Genomic DNA, 27190 nt, shown 5'->3' on the forward strand with positions numbered 1-27190 from the left:
CTGTCTATAGATGTACATACACACACACACACACACACACACACACACCTCTCTGTCTATAGATGTGCATATACACACACACACACACACACACACACACATATATATATATATATATATATATATATATATATATATATATATATTGATAATCACCTTTTCCCATTTTTGCATGTGGGTGTAGAGGTGTCACTTTAATAGTGACGATCATCTAGTGCCAATGTTCATACCACTGGGAGGCTAGCCCCCGCGGTGGTTGTTCTTTCATACCACACATATACACTCACACCTGTGGGCAATATAGAGTGTTCAGTCCAGCTATGCACAGAAGGCACCCAAGCTGAAAATTGAACACGCATGCATGTACAAGCAGATGCACACTAACATAATTTGTATATATGTATAGGGATAGCTGTAGGCACACAGGCACACACACCCATTCTTTCTGATTTCTGCTGTTTATTTTGATGTTAAAGTTTGCACTGCACAATATGAATTAATCTAAAACACAGAAATGAAATCTCTTTATACACAGATTCATTTTTAAAATAAAGTTTTTTTTTTCTGAAGCAATCTATAAAGTACAGATATTTACATTTTCTCATAATAAAAAGCACAGGTAGAAAAAGAGTATATGAAGACGTACTAGAGAAGACTGAATCGTAACAAAGTGGTAATACAGTAAAATTCTGACATATTTAAGACCTATTCAAATTCCAAATATAACTTTAGATATTTAGAGACTTATTTTTATATTTAGCTAAAACCAATCCTGATTTTGTTCAGAATTTAATATTTACTGTTTTCCATCTGTTTCTCATAGATTACATTTATATGACTTCTCTGTTGTTGTTGTCTTTCGGCTTTTCCTGGTTAGGGGTCACCACAGCGGAACTCCGGTCTGCTAATAATTGGCAGTAGATTTTCACAAATGCTGAGGTGCCAGCTCGACGTTCAACAAAGGCACACCCATTTACGCATGTCTTTCGAACGCCCACCCAACCGCGGGAGGACATGCAGACTCCACACAGAAGGCACTCCCTGCACTCCAGCCAAGAATCAAACGGGAGAACCTCTTGCTGTGAGGCAACAACGCTACCGCTGCACCACCGCGGAAGTATTTATATGACTTCTCTGTACTTTTCCTAATTACTTTTCTCTGAGTGTCAGTTATCCGAGGCACAATATACCAGGGATGAAAGTGACAATGGTCATTTTACATTGTGGTTTCTATTTGTATGGAAGTAGTGATTCCTTTGTTTTTGGGACATTTCTCCCCTCTTCCTGTTTGTGTGACTGTGAAATTCATATAAATAATTTTTGGCAAAGTGCAAAATAATGGCGGGGGGGGTGCAAGGGGGAATCACCCCTGCAAAAAAATGCTTACAGTTTAATTTTTTGCCCTTGTGCATTTTGGGCATAGGTTTCCAGCATTGTGGGTCACCTTTCCTTTTTTTTTTTTTTTTTTTTTTTTTTTTGTATTTAGCCTTGGAACTCATTTGTGTATTTTGTTATTATATAAATAAGTAAGATTTTAAGAAACTCTGCAAAAGAAGGACTCATTGAACTGTTCCAGTTTCTTGTTATTACTTTTTCTAGAAACAGCTTAAATAACTGATCTGAGTTTACATAAAAACGGTATTAGAAAGTTAAATGAACTAAACTGAGAGGTAAATCAGAAGTATCTGCCCACACAGCCATACAGAAAAAAACATATATGTCATGTCAGTATTTTCAAGAACTTGACAGTTATTAAATATAATGTTGAAATGACTTTTATGTATGCCACAATTTTATTTCCATAAGTTGTGCTGAGTAATCTGCTGTGCATTGTTAATGAGTTGTTACAGAGTTTTGTTTTAAAACATTAAATAACTAATTTGCCAGTATGTGAATGCTTTTTAGAAAGTCATCATTTTGTTATGTTTTTTGTGTTTTTTGTGTCAAGAGTGTACTGGAAATGTTAGTATAGGATTTACTTGAATTGATTGCACCACAGCGTGTTTATTTTATGTGCACACATGGTCAGTGTAGATGTCAGGTGTTTGGGAACCGTCTAACAGACTACTTGAGGTAGTAGTTGTCAGCTTTTCTGTTTTTTCGTTTTTAAATGTGAACGCTTTTCTGGGAACTAGAATTTGGGAGGCATATTGTTTGATGTGATTTTTCACCCATGCATGTGAACCATCAAGCTTCCATCCAACTGATCAGGACTATTTATTCCTTTAATGGGGAATTTCACTAGAGATCAAGGCAAAAGATGTTTGGAAGGGGCACCACTCAAGTACCCATGAGGGTGTTTTATATCCCCACCAGCATCCCAAAATCATAACAACTAAAAATCCCAGCTAAAAAGATCAGTGAGCTGCAGCCCTTTCTCAGTACTCAGTCTCTTAGAGAGACTCATCCATGGAGATCTGTGCCTAGCTTTTTGAGCCATGAAAGATCCAACCCTGTTTGACCTCCTATTCTTTTACATAACTAATGGTACCTCAAATACTCTGTTAAAGGAAATAAATATTCATCAGCAAGTAAATAAGACACATTGGCATGACAGATTCAAAACCTAATGTATTCCCCACCCCTGGAACAGACTTCCACTACCAAACTTTAACCAGAGTAGCACCCATGATACCGATGGTCAGCCTCAAATTACCTCCCCCTGTCTATCTTGAACTCCTTGAAGCTACAGCTAACTTTTGAGTAAGTTTTTTTGCCAGGCTTTTAATGGTCTGCAGACTGGTTGCCTAGTACTTATCTATGAACAATGTGGACATTTGTAATAGCCTAATTCCTGCTGGGTGAGAGCATATGTGATCAGCATCACCACAGAGGACCACAATACTTTTCCTATGCAGTGTTTGCTTCCACACATCTGTTTTGAAGTCTAACCACCAGATGGTGACATGGTGATCCTAACACCCACCCCAGACCATACATTTACATTACAGCTACTCTTTTGAGGGACTGTATTAGCACACAAGCAGTTGTGTCCCCCAATGGGAATGGCATGTCCATCAGGCACTTGAGCTGATAATCAGTCTCAGGTTGCCTGGACCATAATCAGGGCTTTGCCCCTGTATGCCACCAGAGTTGACATACATATGTATGACTTTTGATTTAGATTGTAGTATCATTAGGCAGATATAATTAGCATATTTATTAGGGTTCATCAAAACAAGATAAGCTTGGAGGCTAATTCTAAAATATCACTTGTGCTCTAGGGAATTATTTACAATCTGAAGAAAAAAAGTTAAGTCTTTTAATATTATAAGGGGATTGTACTGCATGTAAGATCCGCTACTTGTTAAAAAGTAGGATGTGTTATTCTTTGATTTTGTAACATAGTTGCTAAGGTTGGTTAAATCAGTGTCTTGTTAAAACTGTGCATATATAGGAAGATGAATGCCTTTGAAGTCATATGTGTATGTAAGTTTTAAAAGGGATATTTACTGAAGAAATGGAAATCATTGCCATTTGTTTATATTTTTTTACTAAGCAGCAATGATTTTAGTAAATACAACAGCAATTGCTGCGATTAGTAATTTAAAAATAACTGACTGTTGAAAAAAATAACCAAGGAGGGCTTCTTGTCTAATTTGACTGCAATACATCTTATCACATCCACAGGAAAATATCGATGGCTGTGCAGATACAGCAATGAGTTTGCTAATGTGAGGAAATCATGGGTAGAACAAAGTGACAAAAATAACTAACAATAAAACCAATACTTGTAGTCTAAAAGAAATGCATTTCTAATCATCTGTTACAGAGTCACCAAGATTTGAATCCATCATGGAGGACATTGATATTAGTTGTGGAGAGACAGCTCGTTTTGCAGTGGTAGTTGAGGGCAAACCTGTGCCTGATATCATGTGGTATAAAGTAAGTCTTTTTTAAGCAATTCTGTTTCATTTGTTTAGTGTACTCATTTGGTGTAATCTCTTAACAGAAGAGTGTCGAAGAACAGTGACTTTTTTCAACTTTAAACCAATGCAAACGAATGTAAAGTGGGGTAGCATTTAAAAGCCTAGACTCAAGTACAGTAGCTTCCCATTATAACAATCATGCTTATAGTGTAAAAGAAAACCATTTTTGAAAGGAAATCATGTTTACCATAATAAACACTAATGTTATCTTACCAGGTGATAGCATTTAAGTGTTAAGTTTGTGGACTCACTCTCATTTTTTAGCATTTTCCTTAATCCGTCTCCAGTATCCAGCAGTGTAATATAACCAGAGCTATTTTGTAAGTTTGTAACCTTGTATGGACAAAGTGAAACAGAAAAACCAGGCAGAGTGATATGAAAGGTATTTCAGACTTTATTAAGTACAGCCTTTACTAATGCTAAGGTTTTAAGAATAGTGTTAGAACATTTTTAGGAAAGTGATCCTTAACAAGTAATTTTACTTGACCATCTTGATATAGAGTGCATCAGATAAATGCACATAATATTCAGGGAGTAAAACTGAATTACATAAACAGTACACACGCGCATACACACACACACATGTCTATATATATGTATACATACATACTTATGTATATGGATTAAAGATGAATGGTCTGAGGAACAAGTAATGCCCACAACAGAGTCTTTTTGTAGCTGGAGGAAGGACAAACCAAGGAACCAGTAGGTTGTTCCATGGTTAAGCCAAAGAATATCCTTGATTCCCAGGGAAGCCTGTCAGTAGTAGTCGGTAAAACAGGTACATTGTAAAATATTTACCTTTACCCTATAAAACACAGTAAAAAGCACTTTAAACACTTACCCAGCCCCAACAAGTAAATCAGCACAACTTTTACCACAGACAGAAGTAGTTTTAAATTAGTCTTAATAACTTTTTATACAAAAGTTTAAAAAAATTATACTCCCATTTGAAAGCAAAAACCACATGACACTCAATTAATACACTTATTCCTAGCTTTAAGATTAATATTTTACAGGAAAGGTGTAATGTCTGTAAGAATAAGTAAAATGGAAGGCTCTTTCTCAGATGAGAACTTATCTACCCAGCAACTGAACAATATAAGCTGACTGTTGATCTTCACAGACCCGCAAGAAGAACACTCTTCACTTGTAAGAAAGCTGTGGAGGGCTTGGCATCCAAAACTGACTTTTTATTCAGCTAATTTCATGCTCACTGATGGTTTGGGTACATGGAAGGTACCCTGAAAGCTTTGGAAGCTAACTGGCTGTTATATAATTTTTTTAAACTTTTGTATAAAAAGTTATTAAAACTAATTTAAAACTACTTTTGTCTGTGGTAAAAGTTGTGCTGATTTGCTTGTTGTGGCTGGGTAAGTGTTTAAAGTGCTTTTTACTGTGTTTTATAAGGTAAAGGTAAATATTTTACAATCTACCCTTTCAGAACCCACCACTGTATTAACCTAAAGCAACTTGGATGGCTTGAATTACAAAATCAGCTTAAATTCCACCAACTTACCATTGCCCACAAAACCCTTTACCATCCTACTAATACCCCTATACTATCTACCCACATTGTCACCTACAACAATGCTAAGACCTTACGTTCGTCACAAAGACTGCTGGTAAATATTTGTAAATCTAACAACAGGGCTGGAGACTCTCTTTTCTGTAATACTGCTGGAAAATCCTGGAACCTTCTTCCTACTGAACTTTCCTCTGTTCCCTCAATATCACTCTTCAAAAACAAACTGAAACTTTTTCTCAGAACACAGTGGTTATGCCCTTGTACTAAACCTAACTGATCTATTACCTTTCTTCCTTGGATCTATCTACTCTCCTCTTTTCTATATTCTTGTTCCTTTTCTTAGTAACAACAAGCTTATTCCTTTCTAGATCTTTTCTTATTATCTCCTCATAACTTCTTTAATTAAACCTGTTTTTAACACATATTCTGAATATTGCAGCTCATACTTTTGTTGTCCTTCTTTATGCCAACCCGCTTACTAGTAACTTATCTAACTCAGCTGCTATCCTTTACGTGTTATATTGCAACTACAGCTGTATTATGTTAAGTGTTTTTGTACTTAGCACTACACTAAAAACAAACGACCACTGAGATTATTCCTTGTCTTTTTTTCTAGCAATGTTTAACATGAAATTAATCTTGTATATGTTATTATATTCATGCTTCCTCAGAGCTTATCTCCCTGGTACTCTGAGATTATTCCTGTTCTCTCTTTCAATGTTTAACATGAAATTAATCTTTGTATATGTGATTATATTTTTGTGCTTCCGCGGAGCTTATCTCCCCGGGCGTCTACTGAAAATGGACATATATCCAGTTAGACTAGCCCGGTCAACAAATGTAAAATAAATAAATAATAAATAAATAAATACATCCTTGTAGGATATAACCCCTATAGCTAAGGCTACTGCAGCAGTGATCATTTATAGGTTCATAGAGGTATACTAGGCTGATGACCACAAGGGTCTTTTTAAGCTTAGAAATGCATCTCAAATGCATCCAACAAGTTTCATGTCCTAGAGGTTACTTTTAGGGGCATGTGCAAGCTAGGGCATGGATGGTCAAACATTTACAGTTTGCCTATAACCCTTAGAGGCATAGGTGAGAGAGCAGGAGTGAATTTCTGATTCCCCATCTACTGGAGCAGGTTACACTTGACTACGGTCAGGGAAGGAACTCTGCTTCACATGGATGGGGAGCCTGTTCCAGAGAAGGGGTGTTCTCTGACACACATACCTGCCTCCAACATGTCCTATTTATGTTGCAGGCGAGGGTTAAGTCTTTGCATTGGATAGTTCTGATGCTATTTGTTTTGAGGATATTCAAGAAGTCCATTAGTGCAGGATACTGGAATGCCTTGTATGCCAGACATAGATCACCCCTCAACCATCTGTTGCAGATGGAGTATAGGTCTAGGACTTCAAGGCACTCCTCATAGGATATGTTGCAAATGCCCTTCATTTGTTTTATGAGGAACCTCTGTGGATGTTTTATTTGCTGCATGTTTCTGGTCAGGTACATACCAAAGGAGGGGCATTATACTCATTGATGGGTCTAATGAGGGCTAAGTAGTGTGGAATGATGACTTCCTTGGAATTAGATGCCATACCCTTGCTTATAAGTTGAGCAACATAGAACAATTTCCTTAATACCTTAGACACATTTTGGGCAAAAGCCATGTTATATTCTCCATATGTCCCCAAATCCCTGAATACTGAGTGTAATTTTAGGTTTTTTTATAGTGCAGTGTCCTGGGGTAATCAACTTCCCAAAGAGTAGTATTATGCATTTCTTATCATTTAGTTTTAAACCATATCTATGGCACCAGTTATTAGTCTGCATTAGCCCTTCCTAATAGATATTAGTGTCTTGGGGGATTCTGTGACTACTCCCAGTTTGTAATCATCTGCAGGTTTGGTCAGTCAGAGGCCCTTAATGTTGGCTTTGATTTCTGAGAAGCAGCTGCCAAAAAAGAGAGTACCTAGCACCGATCCCTGAGAGACACTGCTGGTGGCTGGCCTCTTTATGGAGGAGGACTGCCCTATCCTAACTTCCTGGGTCCTATTTGAGAGCCAGCTGACACAGGGGTTTATGCCTAATTATGTGAGATTGTTTATAATGCCTAAGTGAAGTATTGAATCAAATGCCTTGGCCAGGTCACCATTTTGCTCATCTGTTGACATTTTATCAAGTTGTCGCTTAGAATAGTTTCCTAAATGCTACAGAGTTAGCTGATGTTGAGAGTTTTAGTTTTATTTCAAAAGAGACATCTTTATTGTCTGGCCTTACCAAAGAGAACATTAAATTGGGAGGGGGGTGTGGCATTCTCCTATGTTAGTGAGGAACAAGTCAAGTATATTTTCTCCCCAAGTGGGCATGTGGATTGTCTGGTTCAGTGTGCTAGTGTTTACAAAGTCTGTGAATCTCTGGGCCTGTATGTTTGGGGTCAAGTATGATTCCCAGTTTATAGTGGTGGTAGTTAAAGTCACACACAGATATGGTACTAGGTCAAATTTTTAATGTCTTTAGAAAGTTTAAGTATGAGTTATAGGTTTCCTGGGTCATAGAGGGGGTCTATAGCTAGCTACGATACAGTATGGGACTTTGCCTGTGGTAATTTGGATGTGGTGAAGCTCATGCTTGTCATCCTGCTTGACCAACATTGAGGTGACCTTACTATTGATGGAGATTCACCTTTTGTCCATGCCTGTGCACTAGCTGGCCAAAATGTGTGTAAGGCATTGTATCCTTGCACTGACAGGGTGCTCTCCACGTCTTTAAATCATATCTTAGTAACTGCACAGAAATCTACTTTTTTTCAGGGTGAGGAGAGCATGGAGGGATGATATTTTGTTGTTTAGACTCATGTCATTGAGCAGTAACACCTTTAGATTCCCTTGGCTTGATTTGCTATGTCAGAAGGTTTGTGAGTTTAGCATTGCCTAAAAAAGGCAGTATTGGGGAGGACAATCTTTTAGTCAATATACAAAATCCCAGAGGGGATAGGTGCAGGTCATCCATGGCAAAGCAACTGACTGCCTCCTCCCATGCTGACACATATTGGATGCACCCCCTTGGAATGATGCCAGAAACTAAGTCTGTAATTAGTCAGTCAGTTTCTGTTCATGTTGTGGCATCTTCCTTGGTGAAGGCAAAATGCTGACTAATGTTAGCATTGTTATAGCAGCCTGGGACACATAGTCCAAGCGCTCCATGATGTCTGTTTTCATAGAGTCCATGGAGGTATGTCTCAGGTTATTTACACTCACATAGACTATGACAGAGTCATACTAGTACCTGGGGTTCATTGACCTGAGTGCATGAGTGATCAGGTGGATCCTGTCCTCTGACAGACAGCTGACTATGACTTTCTCCTTATTTGGTCTGGTGAGTGGGATATATGTGCATCTCACAATGGAGTCTTCTATGATTAAAATATTGGGTTGTGCGGCTGCTTTGAAGATGAGGCAGAATGTGGATTGGCAGTATTTGTCATAGTGAGTGTTGTTTTCTTGAGTGCTTTTGGTGCTGCAGGGGATATCTTGAACATCTACTATTATGGCAACTGTGATATTGGAATGAATTGATTTTTGTCTGAATCACACTTTTTACCTTTGTTGAACGCTTGTTCATAGGTTCATAGGTTCATACTAGGCTATCTGCCCTAGGGCATTTATAAGCCTAGCCAGAGTGTGTATGGCTTTCGCCACCCATTTTAAATTAATTTTGCTATGCCCTTTTTCGAGGTTAGTATACTGCGCTTCTGTCTAACAGTGACACAGAAGTGATACCCAGGGTAAACCTACGATCTCCCATCCACTCATCAAGATTCCTCTTGAAGAGAGTCAATGAGGGACTCTGCCTAACCTGGACTGGGATTTTATTCCAGAGTGAAGGGAGCCTCTGGGTTATGAATCTGTCCCTCCAGCATGTCCTATTTATTTCAGTGCTGAGGTTTAAGTCCCTCGAGCGCGTAGCTCGATAGGATTTGGATTTTCTGAGGTGCAGCATGTCCATTAATTCCGGGTTGGACATGGCTTTATAAGTCAGGCACAGATCGCCTCTGAGCAGGCGGTATGCCACTGAGTAGAGCTGGAGTTTCTTTAACCGGGCAGCATACGGCATCTGTTTGAGCCCCTTGATCCTCTTGGTGAGGTACTTTTGGTGTCTTTCCATTTGTTGCAGGTGTCTGGTAAGGTACATCCCAAAAGGGGCATTGTACTCAATTATGGGCCTGATGAGGGATGAGTAAAGAGGCACGATGACCTCCCCTGATCTAGATGTGAATCCCTTCATGATTAGGTGGGCTATATAAAATGTTTTTCTAACCACTTTGGCCACGTGGTTGTCAAATGAGAGATTGCTATCAACTTGGGTCCCCAGGTCCCTAATTACTTCTTCTGTACTTAATGGATTACCACCTATGTGGTAATTTGTGGGCACTTTGTTTTTGCCAAAGGGATGACTATACACTTTTGGCATTTAGCTTGAGGCCATGGCTCTGGCACCAGTTGTCTGTTTCTATGAGGCCCTTTTGGAGGATGCTTGTGTCAGCTGGAGAGTCTATTATGGTGCCCAGTTTGCAGTCATCTGCGAACTTGGTCAGCCACAGTCCTTCCATGTTGGCCTGTACCTCCGAGAAATATATACCGAACAAGAGAGGTCCCAAGACTGAGCCTTGTGGGACGCCACTTGTAACTGGTTTGGAGTCTGACATGGCTCCAGCTATTCTAACCATGTGGGTTCTGTCCTTGAGCCAGTTTGCAACCCATCTAGTGACATAGGGGTTTATATTTAAGCTGGTGAGCTTAAATATAATGCCCGAGTGGGGTATTGTATCGAAGGCTTTTGCGAGGTCCAGGTAGGCTGTGTGGACCACCTTCCCCTTGTCAATGGCCTTGGTGACTGTTTCAAAGAAATTGACCAGGTTTAAGAGGCAGGATCTGCCCTTAACAAAGCCGAACTGGGTAGGATCCAGTGTCTGTAGGTCCCCAATATCTTTATTTATAAGGTCCATGATGATCCTTTCCATAGCTTTACAGACCAAGCTAGTGAAACTTATGGGGCGATAGTTTCCAGGATCCGTTGAGGCACCACCTTTGTGGAGAGGGACCACTGTTGCTGTACGCCACTCTTTGGGTACATATCCTGTAGTAAGGCTGAGATTGAACAGTAGTTTTAGGTTTGGGTTTAGCTCTTCTTGGAGTTCATGTAGGACGCAGCCCGGGACACCGTCTGGTCCCATTGATGCTGTGTTTCTTGCTTTGGAGAGGGCAGCTCTTACCTGAGCATCTGAGATGTCAGGGGAGCAGCACTCTGCTGGGATAGATATTACCCCTTTTGGTGGGACAAGTTTGCGCTGAACCTGTCAGCTAGGATGTTGGCAATGTCTGTGGGTTCGGTGTATTTTTTGTCATTTTGGACTAATTCTGAGCATATCTGGGAATTCCCACCCAGGTTCCTAACGTAACTAAAGAAAGCCTTGTGATTATCCTTAGTGTCCTGTGCAATTTTTCTCGAAGCTGGCCTTAGACGATTTTATGAGTGCCCGTAGTTTTTTTGCTAATACTGATCAGAGATGCCTTCCCTTTTTGGGATTTTGCTCTGTCATGTAGTAGCTTCCTCCTTCTATTGTATAGTTTGTTTATGGCTGGGGTCCACCAGACAGGACGTCTGCCTTTGGAGGATTGGGTCTTGGTTTTATTTGGGATTGCATGATCCATGCATTCCTGAAGGTGTTCATAGAATGCGTTTATAAAGGATTTTGTGGTCTGGGCAGATTATCCAGAGGCCGGGGCTTTGAAGGATTCCACCTCGGTTTTGAGGAGTGTGAAATTTGCTTTAGAGAAGTTTTTCACTGTGGTTTTCTGGGCATGGGGTGGGGTCGGGATGTGAATATCCAGCGAGATTAGTTTATGGTCTGATCTTACCAGTGAGGGATACACTTCTGGTCTGGAGCATAGAGTCCCCATGTTGGTGATGATCAGGTCCAGTATGTTTTCCCTCTTGTGGGAGTGGTAACAAGTTGTTCCATAGCATTTGAGTTTATAAATTCTAGGAACCCTTGGGCTAGGGTGTTGGAGCTAGAGTAATGCTCCCAGTCTATGGTTGGGTAGTTGAAGTCACCCAATATAATGGTGTTTGGAGAGACCTTCATATTTTCCAGTGTTCTCAGGAAGGCCGAATGGGGTTCCTGGGTTTGGGAGGGTGGTCTGTAGCAGGCTATAAACTGGAAGGCAGTTTTACCCACTGTTAGTTGCACATGGATAGTCTCTGATGCTTCGTGCTGTGCCACCAACCTGGAGGTGTGGGTATCTTTGACGAATACTGATACTCCCCCTCCTTTTGTGGTTCGTCCAAGTTTTGGGGCGAAAAGCATGGTATGAGGTATAACCTGGTAGTGCTGGGGTGCTCTCGAGAGCCTTGAACCAGGTTTCTGTTACTGCACAGATATCGATGTTCTCCATGCTAAGGAGAGTTTCGAGTGCGTGCATCTTGAGGTTTAGACTTCTGGCGTTGAGTAGCATTACTCTTAGTTTCTTATCCTTGTGATACCTATGGAGGTGGGTTTGTCTTTTGAGCCTTGCCTAAAAAAGGCACTATGGGGGTAGAAGAGCCTTTGCCAATATCCGAAAGCCCAGGGGTGACAGGTGCAAGCCATCCCTAGTGAAGCATTGTGGCTTGTCGAGCATGTCATCCCAGGCTGACAGGCATTGGATCCCCTTTGAATGACACCAATACTTAAGCCAATTGTTGAAATTGATAATCTTGTCTTCATACTGTGGCATCATTCTTGGTGAGGGTAAGATGCTACTCAAGGTCAGGGTCATACCGGCCTGGGCTACATGCCCAGAGAGCTCCTCTATGTCTCTTTTCATGTAGTCCAGGGAGGTACGTCTCAGGTCATTCACACCAGCATGGACAATGACTGAGTCATATTTGTACTTGCCTTGGAGTGAGCTGAGTGCTTGTGTTATGTGGCGGATCCTAGCACCCAATAGGCAGCTCACTGTGACCTTCTCCTTGTTCAGCCTGGTGAGCGGGACGTCAGTGTGCCTGATGATAGAGTCACCTATTACAAGTGTATCAGGTGTGTTGTTTAGCCTTAAGGGCTGTGACTGTTCGGCACACTGGCTTTGTGAGCTATGTGTTGCATGTGTTTTGTTTTGGGGTAGCGGTTGCTTGGGTGTCTGCTTTGGAGGTCTTTGCTGCTTAGGCAGATTTTTATTTAGAGCCTCCAAGTATGTTTTTGTGTGTTTATGTGTTTGGTTTGCTGTCGTGGTAGGTCTATGTGAGACTGGAATTGTAGTGAGTGTGGTTTCCTTCTCCTCCTGACTGGTTACGCCAGTACTGAGTTGAGAGAGCTTAGCCTCCAGTTTGGCTATATGGTTGCATCTCTCACATGTGTTGGAATTTGTTGGGAGGAGGAGAGGGTTGTCTGTGTACATTAGGCAGTTGTAACATTGCCTCAAGATTCCCAGGTTCACCAGCTGGACCGGAGAGGAGATTGACAACTGAACTTTGGACATGCTAGAATAGTATTGGGAATTCCTTTATAATTGAAAAAAGGGCCAATGGGGAACAAGTTACTCAAGGGGAGTTTGTGAGGGTGTAGTGCTTTTAATTTTTTTTTTTTTTTTTTTTTTTTTTTTTTTTTAGTGCTGACTTATATAATTGCTTTAGTGAGCAAGTGCTAGGCTTTAGCATAGGAATAGGGTGTTTATTATGAGAACTAGATCAGTTCCAAGGCTGATCTGTTTAAACAAATTAAAGATACAGCAATAAGTGCCCTCTTTACTCCGTCATATGCTAATTGATAGATTGGTTTGTTTGAATAATAGCATCTTTATAGTACTTTTTTTTAAATCTTGTGTCATTGGATATTATTGTTTTATTGATTGCATTCTTTTAATTTGCATCGGGTCACCAAAGGATTAATTAATTTTCAAAGATTTTTAGGGATATGCATGAAAATTGATTTGGTCTGAAGTTTACATATCACATAAGTTTAGAAAAAAGCTAATTATTATTAATTAGATGTAGTTTTATCTGGGGGTTATGCCCCAAACATTGGTACAAATTGTTTAGAAAATATGATATTTCCATTTTATTTTGCATGGAACAGGTTTTCACCTGTTTTATACCTTCAGATCACTTCCCTTTGCAGACTTATGTAGGGCTAGCCATTTGTGTACCCGGTGGGGTGATGTTTAAAAAGAAGCAGTTAGTATGGTTTCAGTGTCTTTTTCAGTGTGAGTTGCCAGTTTATAATAATGTTAGTGAAGTACAATGGATAGTATGCAGTATGGCTAGTTTACAAGTAAAGGAATAAGGTATTAGATATAGTTGAAAAAATAAGAAATATGAACTTATAGACTTACAAAAACTATTTATGCCTTAGAATATGTTTTACTTACTGAGTAACTGGAACATTTTAGGAAAGCATGGAATATACATACATACACAAATACAAACAAATATTTCAGGCAAGAGCAATAATGCCCTTCTAGCCTACCAATATACCAAAACAGTTATTCCCAGAATAAGTGTCCAGTTTGTTCTTAAAAATATCTAAACTAGTGTTTGCTTTAATGTAATTTGATAGTCTGTTCCATACATCATTTACTTTTTCAGAGAACCAATTGGTACACCTCTCATTCCTATATAATCTTCTACATAGATTGTCTGATGATTCCCTATATTTGTAACCCTATACATTCCTAGAGGTAGTTGTCTCTAAATTCCCTATATACCTGTATAAGATCTGCTCTTAAATGTCAGTATGAGACACTGTACAAGTTCAGATATTTTAGTCTTTCATAATAACTTACATGTTCACATCCATGGATGCTATTGGTATTTTCCTTTTGTACATTTCCAATTTGCTTATGCTTGTTTTCTTGTAAGGTTTTACTGTTATTCCTTACTCAAGTTTGGGTATAATATAAATAATAGACAATGATTTCATCATTTCTGATTTAGTATACTTTATATATCTTTTTACACAACCTATATAAAGCCAGGTATACCTATATACCCAGGTCTTTAAATGAATGTAGTTTCAATCACTGTGTGTTGTATTAAATATTCATCTTTCAATTTATGTTTCCCAAATCCCATATTAGTATATTAGTTTTTGATGTATTTTCCTTTGCCCAAATTGTCAATTCAGTCAAGTTCTTTTGAAGACATGCTGTATCTGTTGCACATATAAAATGGTAATTCTAGATGATTCTTTATGTTTTCTATATTCCCTATTTTTTTCTTATGAGAGTGGTAAAAAAATATTTCAGACTGTTTTATGTACTACTTTTAGTAGGCTGTGCAGTAATATTTCAAGTGAACTAACAAACAGGAGTGCTTACCTTTGGGTAATTATACTCTTTGTAAGTATGTGGTTTCTGAAATTAGCCAATTTAATGGTAAGAAGTTTGAAGTAGTAGGAAGATTTAGTCGTGAATCAGAGGCAATTGTTTATGCTTTGAGATATCCTTTCAATTTAGTGTGTGTGTGCATATATATATATATATATATATATATATATATATGGGACACTAATACAAGTTTAAAAAGACAATACAGGAACATCTCAGAGATATAATTATCAATGTAATAGCCAATTGCAGCCCATTTTAATGAATTTCAAATTGGCATGGTTACTGGTTTGACTGTGATTATACTGTGACCAATAAATATTGTTAGCTGTGATATTAAAAATCTTTTGTAAAAGAAGGAAGTGAAGGAGGCTTTAATAATGAGGTTTCAGGATGTGAGTCCTAAAAGACTTAATATATATTTTTATTGTAAGCTATTAACTTAGGTCCACTCATAGTTCCTTAGTATTTTTTCCTTAGTTTTTACTGTTAGCTTTAATTTGTTTATTCTATTATTATTGTTAATAAGTTTATTGTTTGCTTATTTACAATTGATGATCCATTAAACCCTTATTCCAGTTTTTTTCTTTAAACCCTTGAAGGTCTGTATGACCAACATGCTAGGTATTTAATAAAAAGTTGATACAAATGTTGTCATTTTTATTATTTAAACTAAAGCACCTGCCTTTTCCTGATCTGTCAGCTTATTTCTGTACTAGAAGACAGTGAGACCTTTGGTGTTTCCAGTTCCATAGCTATGTCTGATATCAGTATAGTCGTGCAGAATGCTAATTATCTCCCCCTACTGTCAGCTTCTTATAGGTTCATAGGTTCATAGGTTCATACTAGGCTATCTGCCCAAGGGCATTTACAAGCCTAGCCCATAGTTTTGTGGCTTACGCCACCCCTTTAGTATGGGGAACTATACCCATTATTTTGCTGTGCCTCTGTTGAGCAGTGACACTGAGGTAATCCCTGGGGTATATCTGCGATCTCCCATCCATTGGTCAAGATTTCTCTTGAACAAGGCCAGCGAGGTGCTCTGCCTCACATATACCGGGATTTTATTCCACAGCATAGGGAGTCTTTGGGTGATGAATCTATCCCTCCAGCACGTCCTATTAATAGCCGTGTCGAGGTTTAAGTCTCTCGCCCTTGTGGCTCTGACGGATCTAGATTTTTTGAGGTGAAGCATATTCATCAAATCTGGGTTTGACATGGCCTTGTATGTTAGGCAAAGGTCACCTCTGAGCAAGCGGTAAGCGACTGAATAGAGCTGGAGTTCTTTCAGTCGGGCAGCATAGGACAGATGTTTGAGACCCTTTATCCTTTTGGTGAGGAACTTTTGTGGCCTCTCCAGCTGCTGCAAGTGTCGGGTCAGATACATTCTGAATGGGGCATTGTACTCAATCATTGGTCTGATGAGTGACGAGTATAGGGAGACTATGACCTCCCTTGATCTAGATGAGAATCCCTTCATGATAAGGTGGGCAATGTAGAAGGTCTTCCTAACTACTTTAGCTACATGGGTGTCGAATGACAGACTACTATCAACCTGGGTCCCCAGGTCCCTGATAACTTCTTCTGTACTCAGTGGATTGCCACCTATTTGGTAGCTAGGGGTAACCTTGTTTTTCCCGAAGGGTATGACTATGCATTTTTGGCATTTAACTTTAGGCCATGGCTCTGGCACCAGTTATCCGTTTCTGTGAGACCCTTCTGAAGGATATCTGTGTCAGATGTGTTTTCTACTATGGCCCAGTTTGCAGTCATCTGCAAACTTTGTCAGCCATAACCCTCCTGTGTTTGCTTGTACTGGAAAAGTAGATGCCAAACAAGAGTGGGCCCAGGACTGAGCCCTGTGGTACACCACTTGTGACAGGCTTTGAGTCTGACATGGCACCAGCAACTCTGACCCTGTGGGTTCTGTCACTCAGCCAGTTTGCAACCCATCTTGTGATGTATGGGTTAACATTTAAGCTGATGAGTTTTTCAATGATACCCGAGTGGGGTATTGTATCAAAGGCCTTCGCCAGATCGAGGTAGGCTGTATGGACTGCCTTTCCTCATCAATGGCTTTGGTGACTGTTTGAAAAAGTCAACCAAGTTTAGAAGGCATGATCTGCCTTTGACAAAGCCAAACTGGGATGGATCCAAAGTCTGCAAATTCCTATGTCTTTATTTATGAGGTCCATTATGATCCTCTCCATGGCTTTGCAGATAAGGCTTGTCAAGCTAATGGGCCGGTAATTTCCAGGGTCGGTGGAGGCACCGCCTTTGTGAAGTGGGACCACAGTTGCAGTGCGCCACTCCTGGAGTGCGTATCCAGAGGTAAGACTATGATTAAACAGCTGTCCTAGCTGTGGGTTTAATTCCTCGTTGAGTTCGTGGAGCACACAGCCGGGGACACCATCAGGTCCCATGGATGCTGTGTTTTTTGCTTTGGAGAGAGCAGTTCTCACTTGGGCGTTGGAGATGTTTGGGGGCTGCAATCGCTTGGTATAGATATCTCTCCTTTTGGGGGTGGGAGTTTGCACTGAACCTGTCAGCCAGTATGTTGGTAATGTCTGTAGGATCAGTAATCTTCACATCATTTTGAACTAGTTCTGAGCATATCTGGGAGTTTCCTCCCAGGTTTCTAACATAGCTAAAGAAGGCCTTATGATTGTCTTTTGAGTCTTTAGCTATTTTTCTCTCAAAATTTGCTTTGGATGATTTTATGAGAGCTCTTAGTTTTTTACTTATAGTGATCAAGGGTGTCTTACCTTTTAAGGATTTTGCTCTATCTTGTAGTAGCTTCCTCCTTTTGTTGTAGAGTTTGTTTATGGCTGGGGTCCACCAGAGTGGACGCTTGCCTTTGGTACAAAGAGTCTTTGTTTTGCTTGGGATTGCCTTATCCATGCAGTCCTGCAGGTGCTGGTAGAAGGCATTTGTAAGTGATTCAGCGGCTTGAGTACTGTTTTCCGTCGGCTCGGGGGCCTTAAAGGAGACCACACTAGTCTTTAGAAGTGTGAAGTCGGCTCATTTGCAGTTAGACATTTGCAAGTAGCAGTAACGTACAATATCAGTCTAACAGAAGAAAAAGAAATTGCTCCAAATATGTCATGTATGGAGGTTTAATTCATGTACATTGACATGATGAATTACCATGCTGCACATAAGACACAACAGAAGCAATGACTAGATACTCAGTAAGGACAGTGCTTTGACAGGAAGCATTTCTGCACTTTCTGAATAGCATGCTGAACAACATATTTATTTCAAGAGTTTTGCTCATGTTAATGCACAACCGAGTCATGTGACGACTTCAACAACATAAAGAAACAGATGGTCAAAAAACTAGAATATAACTCTTCTAAACTGCATTCTGAATTCTAAGCTATGAAGTCTGTATTGAACCACCAATGAGAAACATATCATTGATAGATTATTGAGATTTTCACTTATTTCCTGATTTTACTGGACCAGCTTGCATGTCTCATCCACTTAACCAGCTATTTTCATCATTGCAGGTCATATCTCTGGTAAGCTCATTTTTCCAAGGGCAACAGTAAGAATGCTTTTGCATCTACATTTGAGTGCTTAAAACCACAGAAAGTCTCAGCATTATGTCAGTCATACCTCTGTACCATGGATTACTAGTTTGACTATGGCTGCATAAAAAGTTGTTACCTGGTGTTTTAAGACATTATGCGTGTCAGCTCACTTCAGAACATCAAAAAATAAATCTTGAGATTTCACAGTGCTTTACATTAACAGGTCAGCTGTCTTCCTCGGTCACTTTGTTATATATTTATTTATTTATTTACATTTGACAAATGGGTATTGTCCGACTGGGCAAAAAGCAGAAGCCCATTTTCAGTGGAGACCTGGGGAGAAAAGCTCCCAAGTACAGTTACAAAAAAATCAAGTACAAAAAGTTTATAACAAGTAAAATACAAAACATAGTACAATAAGGACCATAATGTACACATAATTACAAGTAAAAGATAAAAACAGCTTAACTTTTTTTTTTATTGGTAGGTTGAGTGGGGTAAGGAAACAGCTTAGCCAGATGAAGTGCAGGAGCATAACCAATGATTAGAGAAATATTTTGTAAGGAGTTGTTTGAAGTTATGAGTGTTAGGAATAGATAGTAGGTGCTGGGGAAGGGAGTTCCAAGATTTGGCTATGGTGTGGCTCTATAGAGAATCACCACAGAAGTTGTGGGTTTTAATAACTTTGAGTAAGATATATAGTAAACAAGTCCTGTTGACTGTAAAGCTGTGCTCAACCACAAACCAAGTAGTATGAATAGAAATGTAGAGCACAGCGCCACAGCAAACCAATAAAAAGCAGACAGCAAAGAGCAGTGTAAACACACCTGTGTTCGAATAAAAGTCTGTTTGGATTTTACACTGCTCTTTGCCATCTGCTTTGTATTAGTTTGCTCTGGCGCTGTGTTCTACATTTCTGTTCATACTACTTTGAGTAAGAGTTTATCAGCACACCTGAGTGAGATAAGATTAGTGTAGGCTTGAACAAGGTTGGATAGGGCTGGGCAATAGTCAAGATTGTGGATAACAGAGTGGGCTACAGTTAACTGGTTGAGGGTGAGTACGTTTGAGAGTTCAGTCCAGTTTAGTTTTTGTTGGGCTATGCAATGGTGAGATCTATGGGGAAGGTTAGCAGCAGATTTGGCGATTTTATTATAACATGCTTCCAGGTTATTCAAGTCAGATTTAAGAAGGTTTGTGAAGACCTGAGAACAGTAGAGAAGGGTGGATAGGAGGTGAGTCCTGGCAGTGGTGATCCTGACATGATTAGATAGGTATGGTTTAGCCCTATACAGATCTCCTTGTTGTATGTGGACTTTTTTGATTGTTAATGAAATATGTTTGTCAAATTTTAGGTTGCTGTCTAGGGTGACACAGAGGAGTTTTGTTTGTTCGACAGGTTCAATTTTTGTGCCATTAGAGGCAAAGATTGAGAGAGCTATTTGTTGTTTTTTGTAGTGGAATTTGAAAATACCATCAGTTTAGTTTTGTTAGGGTTTGAAATGAGTTGATGGTCTGATAGGTATTTTTCAGTGTTATGGAGGGCTGTCTGAGACTTTCTTGATGTTTGTTTAAGGAAGGGGCGGAGCAAATACGGGAAGCATCATATGTGTATTGAATGATAGAGGCAGGTGCAGCTGCAGTATAAAGATCATTGGTAAAAATGATAAAGAGAAGCGGTCCTAAGATAGAGCCTTGTGGGACACCGACATTGATGGGTGAAAGGGGTGAAAGTTTGTTTTCCCAGATGGTGACTTGTCTGCGGCTGGAGAAATAGCTATGAAACCAGTGTAAGGTATCGGAGCCGAAATTGAGACAGGCAAGTTTGTTGAGGAGAATTTGGTGAGATACAGTCTCACAGCCTTTTGACATATCAATGAAGGTGGCTGAGACAAAGTGGTTATTGTTTTTAAGGTGGTCTATAGTGTTGGTGAAACTTAATAGAGTGGTATTAGTACTTTGGGGTGGAAACCATGTTTAGTAGTAGATAGAAGGTTATGTCTTAGAATGTAGTCTAATATCTGTTTATGTAGGCATTTTTCTAGGATTTTAGAAAGTGGTGATAGTATAGCTAAAGGTCTGTAGTTAGATAGGTCAGTAGAGGACCCTCCTTGGTGCAGGGGTATGACATGAGATATCTTCCTGAGAAGGGGGACATACTGCTTAGAGATAGAGTGGTTGATTAGAATAGATATAGGATAAGAGATAGTTGTTGAAGCAAGTTTCAGAAATTCACCAGGTAACTGGTCTGCCGCAAGGGTACAAGGTTTTATTTTGGTTAGGAGGTTTTGTTTATAATTAGTTTGGATCGGTTTAAGAGAGAATAGAGGAGTAGTGAGGTCAGTAGGGGGAGGTGGTATAGAAAGAGTAAGAGTTGGCGGCATTGTTAAGAAATGAGGTGATGGAGGTGATAAAGTGGTTATTACATTGTGTAGCTATACAGTCTGTAGAGCCATTAGATTCTGGGGCTGGAGTGGAAGGTTTTAGGGTTTAAGAGGAGGTTGATTGATTGCCAGAATCTTTGGGGGGTTATTTTGGTATTTTAGTTGACATGTTTGGAAATAAGTTTTTTGTCATGTCTAACTTGTTTTTGGCCTGATTTCAGAGTTGTTGGTAGGTTACATAATTATTTTTGTCTTTGTAATAGCAAGTTCAGGCTCTGTCCTGTGGTTTAAATAGGAGAATAGTATCTTTAGATAAGTAGGGAAGTTGTTTAGATTAGGTATGAATTTTTCTGAGAGGAGCAAGATTATTAAGTACTTGTAGGAAAGCGTTATTGAAGTACTGAATTGTAAGGTTTTTAAGGGTGACCAGTCATATTTGTGTAAAAGGGTGTTGAATAATGAGGGGGAGAATTGTTTTTTATTATGTATATATCGATATGAGGGGGAGAATTGTTTTTTATTATGTATATATCGATATGTAATATTATTGATACCCTGCATATGTTTTCTGATCAGGTAGGTTGGTGGTGGTCTCTTATAGAATTGGGGAGGCAACCTGAGTCATAGCTATTTTTGGATTTGTTAGTTATGATCCAGTCAAGTAATAAGTGCTTGTTGGTGACCTTATCTATGCGTGTGGGTTGAGAAATAATTTGGGTAAAGCCATATAGGTTGATAAAGTTAGAAGGAGAGTCAGAGGAACAGGTGCACCAGTCAAAATTAAAGTCCCCAAGTATCATAGTCTCTTGAGAAAAATTTGAGGATGTCCATTCTAGGATGTTTTCAATATCTGAGTTGTTGTTAGGTGGGAGATAGATGGCTATAAGGATAGGAGATTTTTGGGTGTTGATATGTAAGCATATTAGTAAGATTTCAACTTTAGGGAGAGGGGGTGGAGAGGTGGAGAGCTGCACTAAATTAAGATGGTCCTTATACATTATAGCAATTCCACCACCACATTTGGATAGTCTATCCTTTCTTATAAGATTATAGCCAGGAGGAAGTAATTCCTCAGTTTTTATATGTGGCTTAAGCCACATTTCTGTAATTATGGCTATGTCTGGTGAGTACAAATCTAGGGCAGCATGGAAGTCTTGTACTTTATTGAGGAGGCTTCTAAGATTGAAGTGTACTACTAGTAGGTCTGAGCTAGATGCTTTGAGTGGTGTGAGTTGGTATTAGTAGAGTTTGGAGGATGTGTTGGGTCAGTGGTGGAGGAGTGAGAGGGCCTGGGTTTTGGTGTATGTCAGAGTGGAGTTTTATAAGAGTAAGCCAGTGGAGTGTAATGACTTTACGTTTGGAGAAAAGCTTACATTGTTCAGAAAAGGAATGTGAGGTGCTATGGGAGTGGTAGTATTTGGGAGAAAAATATATTTCATTAAGAGTGTGGAATAAATGAGGGGAGATGTGTACTGTATCTCTGTTATGGTCGAGGATGAGGAAAGTGTGTAGATTTGGAGAGTGGTAGAGGAAAAGATGATAGGAGTGGTAAGAAGTCAAGTTCAAGGTTAGAAGTAGAAAGGGTAAAAAGGGTATAGTGGACATAATTAGTTTTAGCGAAATCAAGGTAAAGGATACTTTTGGAGATAAAGTTACTGAGGGGGTGAGGTTATAGTAGGATAGGGGAGCAGAGATGGGTGGTAAAGAGGAAATTGTGGGTGTGTAGGTTTCGTATAAGGGAGGATGTGATGTAGTTGTTAAGGTAAGGTGGGAAAATGTGAGAAGGGAGGTGTACTGGACTGTGATTTGTTAATTAGGTGTGTGAGGTAAGGGGGGAGTGGTTTGGATAACAATAAATCAAATGAAAGTGGGGGTGGCAGGAATGGGGGTATTGTAGGGGAGCATAGTGGGGCTTCACCAGGCTACAAGCTGCAGAGGCAGCATATCAACAGAAAAAAAAAAACAATCAGTAAGTGAAATTAGATAGGGGAAAAGGCCTGAGAAGGTAGGTATGTTGGGGGAATGCCAGGCAGGAGTATCTGTTATGGAAAAGTGCAGTGGCTATGTGAAAAGTAATAAAGGAGGGTTAATGAGAGAGATACAAACAAAAGTAAATTGCAAGGAAGAGCAGGAGGATAAAGGGAGTTGGGCTGTAGCGCAGGGAGTCAAGAGGTGAGTAGAATGGAAGAGAAAAAAAGGAAAAAGAAAGCTGTTAGAGGTTTGGAAATAGGGAAGAAAAACAAGTACAAAACGGGTCAGGAGAACTGAGGGCCTTTACATGAGAAGGTGTGTGAGATGCAATGGAAATAGGCTATGGGAAAGGAAATTATTTAAAGAACCAGTGGGTGGCTGGTGTCCCTTACACGGCACACGTATCCCTCCAAGATGGAGCCCTTACTACAGAGCTACAATAACTAATATAATGATAACATCCAGGTGACCGCAAAAGAAAAACGTACTTTACTTGATTGCTTTTGAGCGGAATGTTAGAAAACACCGTAAAAGTCCCGAGGCACTGCTGAACTTTACTGTTCTGGGCTCACAGGGTAGAATATTACACCAGGGAGAAGGCTGACGGGCTGTAAGGGAACAAGAAAAAAGAAAAAAAGATGAGGACAAAAAAGCATATGCTGCAGTGTATTACAAAATGGGGCTAACAACAGAGTTAAGGAATAAAGTGAAAACCAGAGAAGGGATTAAGCAAAAGCAACAATTATTGAGCTATTATTTATGGTTTAAAACAAATATGGCATAATACAAAACTAAAAAAATGGCTATGCATGCAGTAACAATCTTGATTTGATGTAAGGTAAACAACTAGAAAAACATCAAGTAAGTTTGCACTTTTCTCCAAAAAAGCATTTAGTGTGATTTAGATTAGTGTGTATGATAGTATATTGCTCCTCAGACCAAATAACAAGTCATGGCTGTGAAAACGCCAGGGAAACCTGGAGACAGACACTAAAACCGCACTATTCACCAAGTGAAACACAGTAATATGAGAGTTGTAATCCCAGCAGCTGTAATGTTGAAATGCAGGCAATAGAACTATATGTAAATCAACCTCGACATAGTGGTAATTTCTAACAACAATGCAAAACTTTAAAAAGGTTTGTACACTTAGGTGCAGTTGAAACCGGGTTAAAATATAGTATACATTGATAATAAGCAGAGTATGGTATGACGATTTTCAGAAACATTCACAGTTAATGCTCCATCTCTCATTGGGTAACCATATCATGCCAGAAACGGCTTTTAAATTGCATTATTGACACAGCCAGAACCAGGAGTATGTTATCTGCCAAAATCAGTTGCATTTGATAAAGTTCACAAATGCCTTTTTGGTAGAGTAAGTTTATTTTTAAGAATGGAGGAAAACTTTCCTTCTGAGGTGAGATCTGTTGATGAAGTTCTGATTCCTATCAACTGCGTGGTTTATAATATGTCTACGTGGAGCTGTTGGTTCAAACTGGAAAATCCGAAGCTCTTGGTTGAAAAATATCCAGGGTTCCTTGGGTGCCATTTTGTATGAATAGTTACCACCTTCTCACAAGTTATCAATCTACATAAAGCAAATTGATCAAGAAGGATATGAAGTTCATTATCTCCTTAAAAACAAAGTAACTCCACTTTGCTGTTATAGTTGCATAGTCAACAACAAGTTTGATATATTTTTATTTGAATGGTAGTAATGGATGTGAATTGATGAAGATAGCACAAATGTAAGAAAAAAATGTTTAAGTCTGATGACCATAATATTACATTTTGTGTCAGCTGTACAGAATTTCACGTAGGATAAATGGATACACATGCACACACACACACACACACACACACACACACACACACACACACACACACACACACACACACACACACACACACATATCTAAATATAGAGAGATAGTTATATATGATTTATTTCTTTGTATCGCTGATGAAGTTTCATTGATATAAAGTATGTTATAAATGTTCATTGGAAATCACTTTAGTCTAAAAAAAGCATTGAAGTAAGATGATCACAAATTAAACAAAGGCCTTAAATTTGTGATCACCTAAAATAACCAGAAACTTTGCTTTTACGTAGGGTCAACACTCCCATGGAAATTAAATGTACTAACACTGAGAAGAAAGAGGATAGCTCCTAACAATATATCATACTTGAACTGTTGTGGACCACTCGCACCATCGACAAAAATTACCAAAGTGGCATCTGATGAATGTGTGCCACAACCAAATCTACTGCACAATGCACGCACACACACACACACACACACACACACACACACACACACACACACACACACACACACACACACACACACACACACACACACACATACACACACACACACACACACACACACACACACATATATATATATATATATATATATCTAAATATAGAGAGATAGCTATACATGATTTATTTCTTTGTATCGCTGATGAACTTTCATTGGAAATCACTTTAGTCTAAAAAAAAGCATTGAAGTAAGATGATCACAAATTAAACAAAGGCCTTAAATTTGTCATCACCTAAAATAACCAGAAACTTTGTTTTTACGTGGGGTCAACACTCCCATGGAAATTAAATGTACTAACACTGAGAAGAAAGAGGATAGCTCCTAACAATATATCATACTTGAACTGTTGTGGACCACTCGCACCATCGACAAAAATTACCAAAGTGGCATCTGATGAATGTGTGCCACAACCAAATCTACTGCACAATGCACGCACACACACACACACACACACACACACACACACACACATATATATATATATATACATATATATATATATATATATAGACATAGACCTTTTCGACTGTGGAGTAATGTTCTTGAGAAGAATATGTGGATTTTGAATGTTTATTGAATTAATCTAAGTATTGGTGGACCCATACTTTTGATGTCCATAACAGTGTAGTGGTTCCACAGAGGGATGTACAAAGGAAAGTAGCAGAGGGTATTTTTTATTCTGCTTTTTTATTGTGGAACTGTTATTTACCATGATTAATTTTTGAAGACTGGTTTAATAGCTAATAGGATTCCCCTGTAAGAATATTTTCAAAAAGATCTTTGTAGTAGTTGGGTAATGCGATTAAGTGATAAAATATTAATTTAGAATAAAGACAGCCACACAGCACCGGCCAACCTGGTTTATTAAACAAAAACAAAAATAAAAATAAAATTAAAATAGTAGCAATAAGCCAGCATGTAAAACTCTACTGCCAATCATTAGCGGACCGGAGTTCCGCTGTGGCGACCCCTAACCGGGAAAAGCCGAAAGACACACACACACACACACACACAATGGTACTAAGCGCTTTCACCCTGTCATATTTAGGGCATTCTCAGAGTACTTAAAACACCATAACACTTCCACCCCTTTATATACGTAATAAAATAAATAATTAATGAGATGTAAATAAGTAGTAGAAAAAATATAAGTAAAATCAATAAAGGTGTAAAATGATTTATATTATATCATAAAGTAACAGTAATAAGTGAACAACTGCACAGATGTAGAATATTGTCACAATGGATGTGAATTGATGAAGATAGCACAAATGTAAGAAAAAAATGTTTAAGTCTGATGACCATAATATTACATTTTGTGTCAGCTATACAGAATTTCACATAAGATAAATGGACACACATGCGCACACACACACACACACACACACACACACACACACACACACACACACACACACACACACACACACACACACACACACACACACACACATACATACACACATATATCTAAATATAGAGAGATAGTTATATATGATTTATTTCTTTGTATCGCTGATGAACTTTCATTGGAAATCACTTTAGTCTAAAAAAAAGCATTGAAGTAAGATGATCACAAATTAAACAAAGGCCTTAAATTTGTGATCACCTAAAATAACCAGAAACTTTGTTTTTACGTGGGGTCAACACTCCCATGGAAATTAAATGTACTAACACTGAGAAGAAAGAGGATAGCTCCTAACAATATATCATACTTGAACTGTTGTAGACCACTCGCACCATCGACAAAAATTACCAAAGTGGCATCTGATGAATGTGTGCCACAACCAAATCTACTGCACAATGCACACACACACACACACACACACACACACACACACACACACACACACACACACACACACATATATATATATATATATATATATATATATATATATATATATATAGACATAGACCTTTTCGACTGTGGAGTAATGTTCTTGAGAAGAATATGTGGATTTTGAATGTTTATTGAATTAATCTAAGTATTGGTGGACCCATACTTTTGATGTCCATAACAGTGTAGTGGTTCCACAGAGGGATGTATAAAGGAAAGTAGCAGAGGGTATTTTTTATTCTGCTTTTTTATTGTGGAACTGTTATTTACCATGATTAATTTTTGAAGACTGGTT

The 27190-nt window shown here is 38.9% G+C and overlaps 1 protein-coding gene across 2 annotated transcripts in view; it reads left to right on the forward strand.

The window, feature by feature from the left end:
* Positions 1 to 27190, forward strand: part of SPEG (striated muscle enriched protein kinase) — a 2687905-nt gene that overhangs the window by 1981590 nt on the left and 679125 nt on the right. For both annotated transcript variants that reach the window (XM_044075871.1, XM_044075873.1), the window contains one exon: positions 3773 to 3885. In XM_044075871.1, coding sequence (XP_043931806.1) covers positions 3773 to 3885 — 113 coding nt within the window. The remainder of the gene's footprint in view (positions 1 to 3772; positions 3886 to 27190) is intronic.

The sequence above is a fragment of the Protopterus annectens genome, chromosome 6.part1, assembly GCF_019279795.1.
Source record: "Protopterus annectens isolate FY-2018-M chromosome 6.part1, PAN1.0, whole genome shotgun sequence".
Classification (NCBI taxonomy): Eukaryota; Metazoa; Chordata; order Ceratodontiformes; family Protopteridae; genus Protopterus; species Protopterus annectens.